At 57.1% G+C, this 12,525-nt stretch overlaps 1 protein-coding gene across 2 annotated transcripts in view; it reads right to left on the bottom strand.

Moving 5' to 3' along the window:
* Positions 1 to 1,150: 1,150 nt before the first annotated feature.
* Positions 1,151 to 12,525, bottom strand: part of OLFM2 (olfactomedin 2) — an 82,035-nt gene continuing 70,660 nt past the window's right edge. For both annotated transcript variants that reach the window (XM_032793160.2, XM_032793159.2), the window contains exons 4-6: positions 10,705 to 10,924; positions 7,089 to 7,195; positions 1,151 to 2,016 (exon numbers count right to left, since the gene is read on the bottom strand). In XM_032793160.2, the coding sequence (XP_032649051.2) occupies positions 1,339 to 2,016; positions 7,089 to 7,195; positions 10,705 to 10,924 (1,005 nt within the window). In that variant the 3' untranslated portion in view covers positions 1,151 to 1,338. The remainder of the gene's footprint in view (positions 2,017 to 7,088; positions 7,196 to 10,704; positions 10,925 to 12,525) is intronic.

Genomic DNA, 12,525 nt, shown 5'->3' with positions numbered 1-12,525 from the left:
TTCAGCTGGCACCTTTGCAGAGGAGGGGCCCAGGCCATCAGTTGCTAGGAGACAGAGTGCCTGGCATTTAGGTGCACTGGCCCCTTCCTCTGCAGCAATCACACACCCTTATCCCACCACCAAGATACTTCAGAACTGCCTAGGGGACACTGAGGCACCAACACAGTGTTCAGAGCAAACATTAAGAACAGTCCCAGTTTGTCACAACCACACCTGCTCCCTCTTGCACTGCTTGGGATAACGGGCTGGGGTGTCCTTAACCTCGGCACGAGGATTTTGCACCAGGTGCCTGTCAGACCCTCAGCACTGTCTCCGCTGCGCTCTCACGTGGGGCAGGATTAGAGAATCCACCGGCGGGGAGACACGTTACTGGGGAGGAGAAACACCCTGTGCACAGGGGGCAGCCAGAGGCCCAGACACCACGTACGCCCCATGCGTGTTATCAGCTGTACAGGGTACCACCAAGGAGCCCCAGACCTGGAGCAGGATCCCACTGGGTAGATGCTGTGCGGCATGCGTCAGGTGTATTCCAGCAGTGCCTGGAAGCCCCAGTCACGTGCCAGACCCCGCTGTGCTGGTCCCTCTGCGCAGAACTACAACAAGAGAACGGAAACGTTACAATCCGCGCTGCTGCGAGACCAGCGCAGCCACCAGCGAGGGCTCGAGGCGACACGGAATAAATCAATAGTTCTGGTATTGTATTTCTGTGTCTGGGTTTTCATACTGACCAGTAGTTTACCCGTAGAGCATTTTAAAATCGATCCTTTCTAACGCTTGCTAGAATTTTGCTTGCATGTATCATTTTTAACATTTATCCTTTGAGTTATATACTTTTTATCTCAGTCATTTTTAACATTTACCGTTATTTTTGCTGGGTACATCTGCACTTCGGCACTCAGCTGTAACAGCTGCTGTTATTTCAATAGTTAACTCTGGCTGTCGAATTTTTACATTTCTCACCCCTCTGGTTCTATAATGCACTTTTTAATGTTTGTGTGCCACTCTCACATATTTCTGTATTTACGGGTGAATTCCCCATGGAAATTAGAATCCCACATCCCCTGCACAGAAGCGGAGAGACATGGCCACAATCGGAAAGAAAAGGCACAAGCCCCATCAAATGTCAAAGAGATCATTTTTATTTGCCATCAATAATAAAATAAAATAAAACAATTGACCTTGGCTCCAACAAAAGCAGACGAGATCCATGCGTCATGTCAACCACAGGAAGAAAGAAAAAAACACAAAGAAGAACCTCTGGGCTTTGCTTCATGAAAAGAACGGTCGATCCTGAAGTGTAGAAAAAGAAAGAGCGAAGAACCAAGTCCGGCAGCGGTTTCACAACTCACCCGAAGTCTTTATGACATGGAAGAGCGTGACGTTGTACACGACCTGGTGGCCATTGTTCCACGTGTACAGCACCCTCTCCCGCGGGTTGTAGTCCAGCATGGAGATGTGAGAGTACTGGTTGTGAAACGGGATGTCCGTGTACTCGTAGCTAGAAGTGTTTGTGTAGTAGGCAAAATAGATCTTGGCCCCGGCCAGGTGGGAGTTTGTGACGTAGAGGGTGCCGCAGATCATGAAGGACTCACCGGCGCTGCGCTTAGGGTAGCCAGTGTCCCAGCTGCGCAGGATCTCCAGCGTCTGCGGGTCCACCTTGCTCACCACGATGTTGCCGGCATTCTGGTTGGTGGTGTAGACGGCCCACAGCCCGTTCTCGTCCACCATGAAGTCGATGTCGGAGAAGCCCCCCCAGGAGTAGGGGAAGGTGTTGTTGTAGCCGGCGGCGTTCAGGCTGCGCTGCACCAGCACGCTGCGCGAGCGGAAGTGGTACTTCACAACGATGTTGCTCTGGTATTTGTTGTAGTAGAGGGAACCATTGAAGACCACGTGGCCCGTCCCGGCCCAGGGGTGCGGCAGCAGGTGCTGCACAAAGTTCTGGCCCGTGATGAAGTCGTTCAAGGTCCGGAACTCCAGCACCCGGCGCCCCTTGTAGTAACCGTCCATGTACCAGACCTGGGTGGGAGAGATCAGCCACACGCTTAGAGGGGGGCAGCGGATCCTGGGGGAAAATCACCCCTGGGCGGGGCCCAGGCCCCCCAGCCCCCGAGGCCTGGGCCCCCCAATCCCTTACCCCATGTGGGACCCAGCACAAGGCCTGGGCCCCCTGTGACAAAGTGGGACTGTTCTTAATGATTCCTCTGAATACTGTGTGGGTGCCTCAGTTTCCCCTATGCATTTCTTAAGTCTCTAGGGGGTGGGATAAAGGCCAGTGTGCATAAATGGCCGACACTCTGTCTCCTGGCAACTAATGGCCATGGGCCTTCCCCCCCGCAAGGTGATAGCTAAAGGTGTTGGAGAACAAAGGAATCAGGTGACTTCCTGGCCCGGAAAAGGACAAAGCCCAGAGGAGATGGGGCTGGAGGGGAAGACAGTTTGGAGCTAACTGGGGACGAATAGTGAAGTGCAGACATGGGTGTCTGGCTCACTGCCTCCCAGAATGGACCCAGTCGACGTCCTAGTTCTACTGTAACACTACAACAGCTTAACACCTATTAGAAGAGTGGATTACCTGTCATCTAATAAACACCTTCATGTTATTACGGCTGCTAATTGAGTCATGTCTGACTGCGAAAGTGGGGGTGCAGGGGACCACTCTGGCTTCCCACCAGGACCCACGCTGGGGTGGAACTCGACTGTGGAGGAAGCGCACGGAAGGGGCACGAGGCATGCTGAATGCTCCAGGATCCAGAACCAGCAGGTGAAGCCGTGTGAGCTTCTTCTGCCCTGGAGACACGTCTGCTCACAGAGAGGAGACTCTCCCAGAGTCCTTGACTGGATTTTGTTAGGGGAGCAGTTCCAGAGCATTGCCCAGCCGGACTCCGTGACACCGGGTCTGTTCGTAACCCCAAGGGCTGAAAACTGTCCACCAACTGTTTTTTAATGGAAGCGAAGTCTCAATCGCATTTCACAAGAAGCGCATGAGCACATGGCTAGCCACCCCTCTCGCAGGCCAGGCTCGAGGTGCCGGACGGCTGTCTCGTGCCCACTGGCCCTGATCTCTGTTGGGGAACGAGTGTCAACTAAACAGGGAAGTCGCAGAAACCCAGGCGGACAGACTGACAGAAACAGTCCCGCCCTGGGTGATTAGAGGAGGCCTGAATAAGCCACCTAGCCACTGGCTGCTTGGCCCCCAGCTATGAGCGTGAGAGGAAGAGAGCACCTCCTGCCCCCCGGCACCTTGGGCAGCATGCTCACTGACCCCTTTGGGCCATCCCACGCTTGGCCGCTCCTAAACGTGCAGAGAGATGTGGCCCTGCCCATGCCACTGCAAACGGGACGCCCTCCGCTGGGCTCCGTCCACACAACGGAAGCAGACTCCCCTCAGTGGTCGGGGGCAGGCCTGGTGCTGGCTGGCTTGTGGCTGTGTTATATCCACGTTTGTTCAGGCCCAAGGAACTAGGAGGAAGGGGTGTACATATGGCTGACCAGGATTACGAGGCTAAACATCATTTGTGCCAGTCTGAGGATCTGGCCCCAGGGCCAGCCCATGTATGCCAGTGAAAGTGAGTGGCCAGCCCCAGTCAGTGGATCATGGACTAGTGATCATGGGCCCAGGGCAAGCAGAGAACAGAGCTCCCCGCACGTGCTCGCACCCCCATCTCAACAGGTCCTAGTTTGTGACTGGAAATGCCACTTACCCCCAAGTGGGCCCAGCCAGCCCCTGCTCCCCGAGCGCCAAGCGCTGCGGCCGTGCCTGTTCTTAGGGCACAGGATCCAGGCCCCAATCGCCACGGGTGCTTGGGGAAGAGTCAACTTGGGGCTTGGGGGACCGGTTTTGAACGCCCCCAGGCCTCTCTCCCATCTGGTTTGAAACGCAAACCCCCACAATCAAAAAAGGGCCGATTTCATCTGTCGCACGTTAGAAAATCCGGAATTTTCCTCCCAATGGCCATCCATCAGCCGCCTCGTCTTCACGAGCCAGCCGTACATAAAAAACCATGCCATTTTGCAGCGACATTGCAAGCAATCAACATCCATGTGAGCCCTTGCTAAAATGAGCAGGCAGTCGGAAGCTGCAGCACTCGCCAAGCTCCCACGCAAGCTAGGAGCGCTGTGGACGATCCTGAACTTGGCATCTCTGGAGGCCTTCTCTTCCTCTAAATCAAATGCCAGCAGCCCGGTTACGTTCACTGGTTACCAGCCGACCCCGGGGTGCCTTTCGCTCTTCTTAGGGTGGGGTGCTGGGACAGCACTGCGTGTACCACGACAAGCACCGCCAACCCTAAGCAGTTGCTTGGGGTCACCCTGTAGCATGGCAGCATCGAGACCCTGATGGTCGGGCACTGCCAACGCCAGAGAGAGACAGCCTGCTGGTCTACCTGAAGCAGACAGGAGACCAGGGAAACGATGCTGTCCTTGAGGCCCAGAAGAAGAGGAGCTTGCCCAAAGCACTGGAAAGAATCCAATGAGTGTCCTGCCTCTAAAACCTGACCCCCTCCCAAGTTAGGCTGGGAGCCCAGGAGTCCCCAGCTTTCCTTCCCCCCTCCCTCGATATGCCGGGATAGAAACCCGAAGTCCTGGCTTCCCTCCCTCCCTCAATGCCGGAGTAGAACCCAGGAGTCTTGGCTTCCCTCCCTCCCTGGATGCAGGAGCAGAACCCAGGAGTCCCGGAGTCCTGGCTTCCCTCCCTCCCTCAATGCCGGAGTAGAACCCAGGAGTCTTGGCTTCCCTCCCTCCCTGGATGCAGGAGCAGAACCCAGGAGTCCCGGAGTCCTGGCTTCCCTCCCTCCCACAATGCAGGAGCAGAACCCAGGAGTCCTGGCTCCCAGCTTCACCTCCTCAAGCACTAGGTTCAGTCCCTCTCTCTGACCGCTTATGGCCTTTGGAGCTGGTGAGGGTTGCTGAGGACTCCTCCAAGCCCGGAGACTCTGGGCTCCAAGGCTCACTGATTAACACCAAAAATCAGATGAGCAGTGGCAGGGAGCAGCACCCACGTGTGGGCAGCAAGGTAACACTGCGCCAGCTCTGGCAAGACTCCGCCGCTGACTTGAGCGTGGAGGTCCTGGTCTAGCGCTGTCGCACAGCTGCCTGGACGCAGCCTCTGCTCTCCTCTGGGGCCCAGGGCTGGGCTGCGTGGCAGGGGGTGGGTGTGCAGAGCTGGCCTTCTGCTCCAGCTGGCACCAGTCCCACACAAACAGCCCTCGCCTGCAGGGGCCAGGGCAGTGAAGCACCGTCGCATGGAGCGGACTGCAAACACCCTCTGCAAAGCGCCAGCTCTCGGCGCATCGCCACAGGCACAGGGGACTCTGGGAAATGCACAGAACCATCCGCCCCTTCTGGGTGACTTCCCTGCTCCCCCAATCCTGCATCCGAGGCAGGACCCAGCACTAGCAGATGTGCGACACAAAGTGTGATGCACAGCCCCATGGAGCCCCGCCCCTGCAGCCCGCCTGCTACAACTGGAACAGCTCTGCCACGACTGCAGCACGCCTCTGGCTGTGTTTACAAGGCCCTGGCTACAGGTCTGCACGGCCAGCAGGGGCTTCCCCCAGGTTCATATACAGAGAAGTAAGGCCCCGATTCCCCCTGCACACGGCCACGCATGATCCTGCACTGAACTCACGGCGCGAGCTGCAGCTGTTGGCATCAGTCTGGCCCCAGTTTCCAAGTCGACAAGGCCTAGGATATCTTTAGGCTTCAAGACACCATCGCCGGGGGGCATGCAGCATGCTTCCCTGTCCCCACCCCCTTCCTAGGACGCTTTCTCCCAACTCCCGAGACCTGTTCCTGGTCGTTCCCAGACCCTCAGCTGGTGCCAGGTGACGCCAGCAGAGGGTCTAACCCGCTTTGTACCAACGTGTGGCCAGAGGTTACTCCAGGCAACAGGCTCACTCTCTGGCTACACACGTGGGACACGCTGCTAGGGGGCACCTGACACTGTTTGCAGGATGTGCATCAGAAAGACAATTAATGAGCAAGATGGGGAATTAGAAACAGGAGCCTCTGCTTCTGCTCTGCATTGTTAATATCCTCCAGCGTGCGGCCATGGCACTGCTGGCAGAAAAGCTGGGGTGCTGGGCTGCAGAAACGGGCTGGCATCTCACGGGGACTGGGATTTCTCTACACTAGTAATTGCCTCTCTCGAGCTCTGCTGGGCTCGCTGCACTAAGACGCTAAGCTCTGCAGGATGAAGATGCTGCACCTCTACGGGTGTTTCACAGAGTTTTATTAACCCTTCCCCCCCCTTCACAGTTTGCCATGTTAAACGGGTTCTAGCTCTTTCTGCAGGTCGAACACTTGGCGATGTTTTAAGAGCTAAAGCGGCATCATGATAGAAATGCCTGGTGTGCCTGATTTCAGAGCTGGCTGAGCATCACTCCCGCCCCGCTAGGCTTATCTCCTCTGGCCACGGTTACAGGTGTTTTTTAAGGGGTGCGTGTTTCCCATTGCCTGGATTAAAGGCTGGACTGGCCTTGGGCACGGAAATAGACAGAGTGGGGCTGGAATTTTCACAAGGGCTCCTTGTCCAGGAGCGGGGCCAGCAATCCTTTAGGCCAGCGGGTTTCAAACTGGGGGTTGTGACCCCTCAGGGGGTCATGAGGTTATTACATAGGGGGTCACAAGCTGTCAGGCTCCATCTCCAGCATATATAACAGAGTTAAATTAAAAAAACATGTTTTTACTTCATAAGGGGGTCGCACACGCAGGCTGGCTGGGTGAAAGGGGTCACCAGTACAAACGTCTGAGAACGGCTGCTTTAGGCACCAGAACAAGTGGCCAGGTTGTCTGACACACCCAACATGGCAGATCCACGCTGGGTGCTGAGCTCCTGGGAAAACCCTGCCTCGAAGGGCGTATCAGGAGCTGAGAGATCCAGTCCCGACTGCGGGTGCTGGGCCCTTCTTGGGGGCTGGAGATCAGACCCCTTCCTCCACAGTGTGCACCCAAAACGGCTACGGAAGCCTTGGCCTGCAGCCGACTGAGGCTTTGCAGAGTGATGCAAGGGGAGAGAAGCCATGGGAAGGTGAGGTAGCCCCCGGACTCCTCCCAGCCCCCACCCACCAGCGCAAGCCCTCGGCACTCACCCTGCTGTCGGCACTAGGAGCCATGGTGTCGGTCATCCACGATCCAAACCGGGACCCCGACGCCCGGATGGTGATGGGGTTACTGACGCCCGTCAGCCTCCCGCAGCCTGCGGCAGGAGAGAGAGAACGGTTACAGGAAAGAAACCTGCCCAACCGCTGAGGGGGGGCGGGGATCAGTGGGGGGCAGAGCGGGGTGCATGGGAGGGGGCTAGGACTGCAGTGACAGAGACCCCTCCATGCTTGGCAGCCTCCTGTCCAGGCTGTGCCGTGCTTCAAGAATGTCCCCTACCGACAACCAGTCGGCTGGTGCCTCCCCGAGCCAGGTAGATGCTGCTCCTGTCCCTCCCCAGAACTGGTCATGGGGGGGGAACGTTCATCCCACCCGTGGCAGCAGCAACGTCCAGCCGCACAGCAAGGCTAGCAGTGTGTTCTTACATCAGGCTCATCACACTGGGTGCTCTGCCTCTGATTGCAGCTGGCTGCCCTGGGTCTGTGTGAACCCGACGTCTCCCCAGCATGTGCACGTCTCTAGCACATGGGGTGAAATCGGCTGGAGGGCGGCAGCACAGGCGTTTGCACCAGTGTAACTGAATCCCTTTCAATCCTGATTTCTGTTAAGCAGTGCAACTGTGGGGGGAAAGGCACCCCCATCTCCACGAGGACCCCTCAATCCCAAGACAGAGCTAGACAGGAACTGGCTTGAGTCAGCCCCATCTTCAGCGAGTGTAAGTTACTGGAGCCCTGGTGCCTTTGAGGGGGCGCTGTCGATTCCGGCCAGTGGAGGCTGATGTCTGTACAAGGCTCCTCGCTCTCCCAGTTGATCCTGACCCCTGGGATTCACGTCCAGGCAAAGCAGTGACCTTCCTGGGGGGTTGTGGCCTTGAACCTGATCTCAGTTAATCCAGTGTGGATCTGGAATAACCGGATTCACACAGGCGTAATTACAATCTGGGTCCTTCTCCATTGTCACTGACCCAGCTGAGAGCTGGATCCCAGATTTTGTTCTGCCTGGTGAAATCAAACCCTAAAACCGCAGCTCAGAAGGAAGCAGGCTCAAGATCAGCTGAAAATCCCACATGCAAATACCACTTTGCTTCGGCTAATTCGTCAACACCTGGAGCCTTGTGCCCAACTTTCCCCTGCCCTGTGCACAGCTCCCCCCACCCTGGTGCAGCACCAGTAGCTACTGAGCCAGAGCAGGGCTGGGGGAAAGCAGCTGAGTCCTGCCTTCCCTGGTTATTACAATATTAAAGCAGAGACTGGAGCCCTGCTGTGCCGGGCGTTGCCCAAGCCCTGACTGAGATCAGGGCATCAACCGTGCCAAGTGCGGCACAGAACCAGCCACGTCTGAGGTGCTGCACGGACGGAGAGCGAGGGACAGCCCTGGCCCCAGAGGACCCAGCTCTCCCACTTCCCAGCCCAGCACCACACTGGCTCATCACACACCTGGGTTCACTGGGGAAGCTCAGCAGGGGAGATGCCAGGGAGTGTTAAGGAAAATGTCCTGATTCCCTCTGGCTCTGCACTGGGGCAGCCGATCCTGCCAACGCAAAGCAGGCACAAAACAATCCCGTTCCGCCCTTGCTCTGCACAGGCACCAGGGAATCAGGCCCCGGGGTCTAAGCATCGGCACTTGAAAGGGCTCAGCAGAGCGGCAAACCAGCCACGTGGACGCCTCGCTGCACTGGGACAGCTCCCAGCATCTGCTACCAGCATCCAGACAAGGGACTGGCAGCAGGGAGCGAGCAGAGCAGCGAGTCCTACCTGCAAACTGCCTCTGTCTCGAGAACCAGGCCTCAGGGCGGCGTCCCAAGGGCAGCCCAGCACAACCGAAGCACCTGCAACCCTTGGCTACTGCCGTATTTGGATCTCTAGCTTATACAGCCCGTGGGCTGGGCTCCTGGACAATGAGACAGGTGAAAAGCAGCTGTTCCCAGCCCGCCTCGGAGGGCAAGCAGCAACCCAAGCTGAGAGGGGAGAGCCAGGCAGCCCGGCAGAGCTGGGCAGCCGTCTGCAAGGGCTGCCCCTGCTTCACGGGGAACATGGTGCCCCCAGTTACAGAAGAGAAATGGAGATTACAGGCCCCTCCTTGAGCAATTCTCCTCCCTACACCAACCTCTCCTTTTGGCTCTCATCTTGGGCTGCTCTTTCCCAGGGAAAGTGCTCGGGAGGCAGGGAATGCACCTTCCCTGAGCGGCAGGCAGGAGACCTGGGTCTCTTGTCTGCTGGGTGACCTGGGGCCGATTGCTTCCACTCTCTGTGCCTGCCCCCTGCCATGCTCATTGAATGCTCAGGTGGGAAGAGATGGTCTCGTGCTGTGCCGCTAAATGCTGCTGTAATGGTGATGCAAATAACACTGCAGGAATAAATGCTAGGCTGCTCTCAGCACGGGCTGACCCCCTACAATAGAGTCATCTTCCAGGCCAAGGCTCAGCCGGAGCTTCTGCTCTCCCTATCTCACAGCTAAGGGACGGTCAGCGAAACAGGAAGGTGCCAAGTTCAAAGGTGGTGAGAAGGAAACACAGATTCTGTTGGTCAGTGGAACTCTCTGCCACAAGGTGTCGCTGACGCAGAGTTCAGCAGGGCTCACAAAAGGGTTGGACATTTATACGATGCAGAGACTATCCACTCAACAAGCAGGTGTTCTGGAAGGCTAGAAAAGTTCCTGCTTCAGGGTATAACTACCGGGGGTCAGGAGGGGTTTTCCCTGAGGACAGATTATCCCATCACTGCCTTCTGCAGGGCTCCATACAACTTCTGACACTGCTGGAGACGGGACACTGGCTGGATGGGCCCCAGTCTGCCTCAGGCTGGTGCTTCCAGCTGCTCGCTCTGCACATGCCCTCTGCGGAGTCTAACCCAGCTGTCTGACGTCAGTCCCCTAGCACTGGCCTCTCTCCAGCATGCAGTGGTGAGCCCACTGCCCCAGCCTGGCGGGATGTCTGCCCCCTGGACCCTGGCTGAGCCCCAGCCAGGAGCACGTGGGAGCAAATCAGCTGCCAGCTCAGCCACAATAAAGATGGCATGAGGGTGACACTGTCCCAGGTGCTTTGCAATGGGAGCTGGTACTCCCGGCGCCCTTTGCTGTGGGGGCCCAGGGGAATTCCTGTCACCCTCCTAGTCTGGCCCTGGAGTCCAAAAGCGAGAGAGGACCCTGGGCGTCCCCAGACACAGGTCACTGGGGCTGGGCTCTTGGAACCAGACTCAGAAACCTGCATCATCCTCCTCAGCAACTGGAAGCACCTCCACCTGCTCTAACACCCCAAACCCTGCTTCCCTCCTAGAGTTGGGGAGAGAACCCAGGAGTCCTGGCTCCCAGCCCCCCTGCTCTAACCCCTAGACCCCATTCCCTTTGTGCAGAAACAACGCAGGAAGTGAGATTAGCCAGACCCAGACAGGGAACCCTGTGCTCCCTCAGCAAGCGGAACCACACCCAATGGACGTGAAAGAGGCACTTTCATGCCACCTCCCAGAGCCCTTCCTCTTGGCCCGCGACTGAGTGGCACTCTCAGCGTGTGAGCCCTTTGCGAAGCAGAGAGGGGAGCCCCTTGGTGCTGTCCCAGGCATGTGAGAGAGAGAGGATGGAAAGGGAGGGAAAGGCTGCTGCGTTCCATACCCAATTTCTGCATACAGGCATGTAACCGGGCCTCCAGGACCAGCACCCTCTGCTGCAGCTCCTCATAGTCATACGCGCCCATCTCCTCCTGGATTGCCAGCAAGCTCCCTGAGACGTTCCTCACCTCCTCCTTCAGCTGCACGATCATTTTCGTGTCCATTTTGTATTGATCCAGGACAGGGATCAGAGGCAGCAGCTCTGTCATTTTGTCCTTCAGCTCCTGTCAATGTGGCCAGAAGAATCAGTGAAGTGAAAAATGCAACCTCCCAACAGCAGCCAGGTCCCTCTCCCTGTGCCCCCTTTGGACAGGCATCACTCATCCCCCTGGCCCCCCCCCAGACACTCCTCCTACCTACAGCCTGCCCAGCTGCCTCTGCTTCCCGGCCAGCACCTGCACCAAAGGTTTCCAACATCCCTTACTAGCCTTCAAGTCACCCCACATCCCAGCTCCACCGTGCCAAGCGCTGCCCAGAAACATGGTGACTGAGATTGGAGCCCCGTTGTGCCGGGCACCAGCCAGACACACACTGACCGAGATCGGGGCCACATCGGGGCCACATCGGGCTGGGCACCGCCTAGACACACAGCAACTGAGATGGGGGCCGACACACAGTGACCGAGATGGGGGCCACATCGGGCCAGGTGCTGCCCAGACAGCGACTGAGATGGGGGCTACATTGGGCCGGGCACTGCCCAGACACACGGCGATTGAGATCGGGGCCCTGTCACACCGGGCACTGCAGATAATCCCTGCCCTGAAAAATTCACAGTCTAAGAGTTTGTCTATGTGAGAAAATTGCACCAGTTTCACATTCAGGGTGATTCTGAACTGATTTGGTTAAACTGACACAAAAGGCCGTGTGGACACACCCCTTTGTTTCACACCAGGCTGATGCTGGTTTGGGGTAAGCCAGTCAGGAATCGGTTCCAGCAAAGGGGAAGTACGATGCTGATGAAATAAGACTCTTCTGGCCAGATGAAGAGCTCGGACCCACATACGCTGACCTCCTTTGCAGTGCTGGCCAGATGGGCTTAGGTCTTAACCTTTCCAAGGGGTGAAATTCACCCCGAGCGGACGGGATCAGGACAAGGCCTGGGTGCCCCCTGCTAGGCTCAGCACACACGAGGGCTCCACGGCCTCAAGTCCCCCCAACCCCTCCGTGCTCTGGCCAACTCCCTCTTTGAACCCCCCAGCCTCCGTGGTGGCTACCCTGCACTCCTGGCTCCTGTGACACAGAATCCCGGCAGCTCTCCCACTCTCACCTCCCCCTAATGAAGATCAAGAGGCCTGTGCGCTGTTTCCCTCAGGCATGATAATGACGACAGAGCTCTGAGCTCTGGCACCATCGTTAAGGGCTCATTAATATGGCAGAGGCAGGTTCCGGCCCCTGGGTTAGAAATTAATAATTACAATACTTAGCACTTTGCATCTTCCAAGCAGTCGGTGAATAGGAGCTAATTAATCTCCTGCAATCTGTGTTGCTGTCTCTGTGTTACAGGGGAGAAGGGGCTCACCCAAGGTCAAAAGGGGTCAGAGTCAGTGTTGGACCCACTCGGCCTGGTTGGCTTTTTTGGAAAAATCCAAGCTAGCTCAATCACAAGATATGGGCTGGGTACATAAACCACACGGGGAAATTCTATATCCTGTGTCCCGCAGGAGCTCTGACTAGGTGTGACGAACTGGGATTTTGCAGTAGCAGGGTTCCCCTGGGGATTGCAGGAGCAGTCCCAAGGGCAGAGGAGTCTGCAGCTCGACCCTGGCAAAGAGGTGGTGACCACGAGAAGGGCTGGCATACCAGGGGTTCTTCCTGGAAACCATGG

Source organism: Chelonoidis abingdonii, chromosome 26, assembly GCF_003597395.2.
Source record: "Chelonoidis abingdonii isolate Lonesome George chromosome 26, CheloAbing_2.0, whole genome shotgun sequence".
Lineage (NCBI taxonomy): Eukaryota > Metazoa > Chordata > Testudines > Testudinidae > Chelonoidis > Chelonoidis abingdonii.
This window is presented reverse-complemented; position numbering and strand designations above follow the sequence as displayed.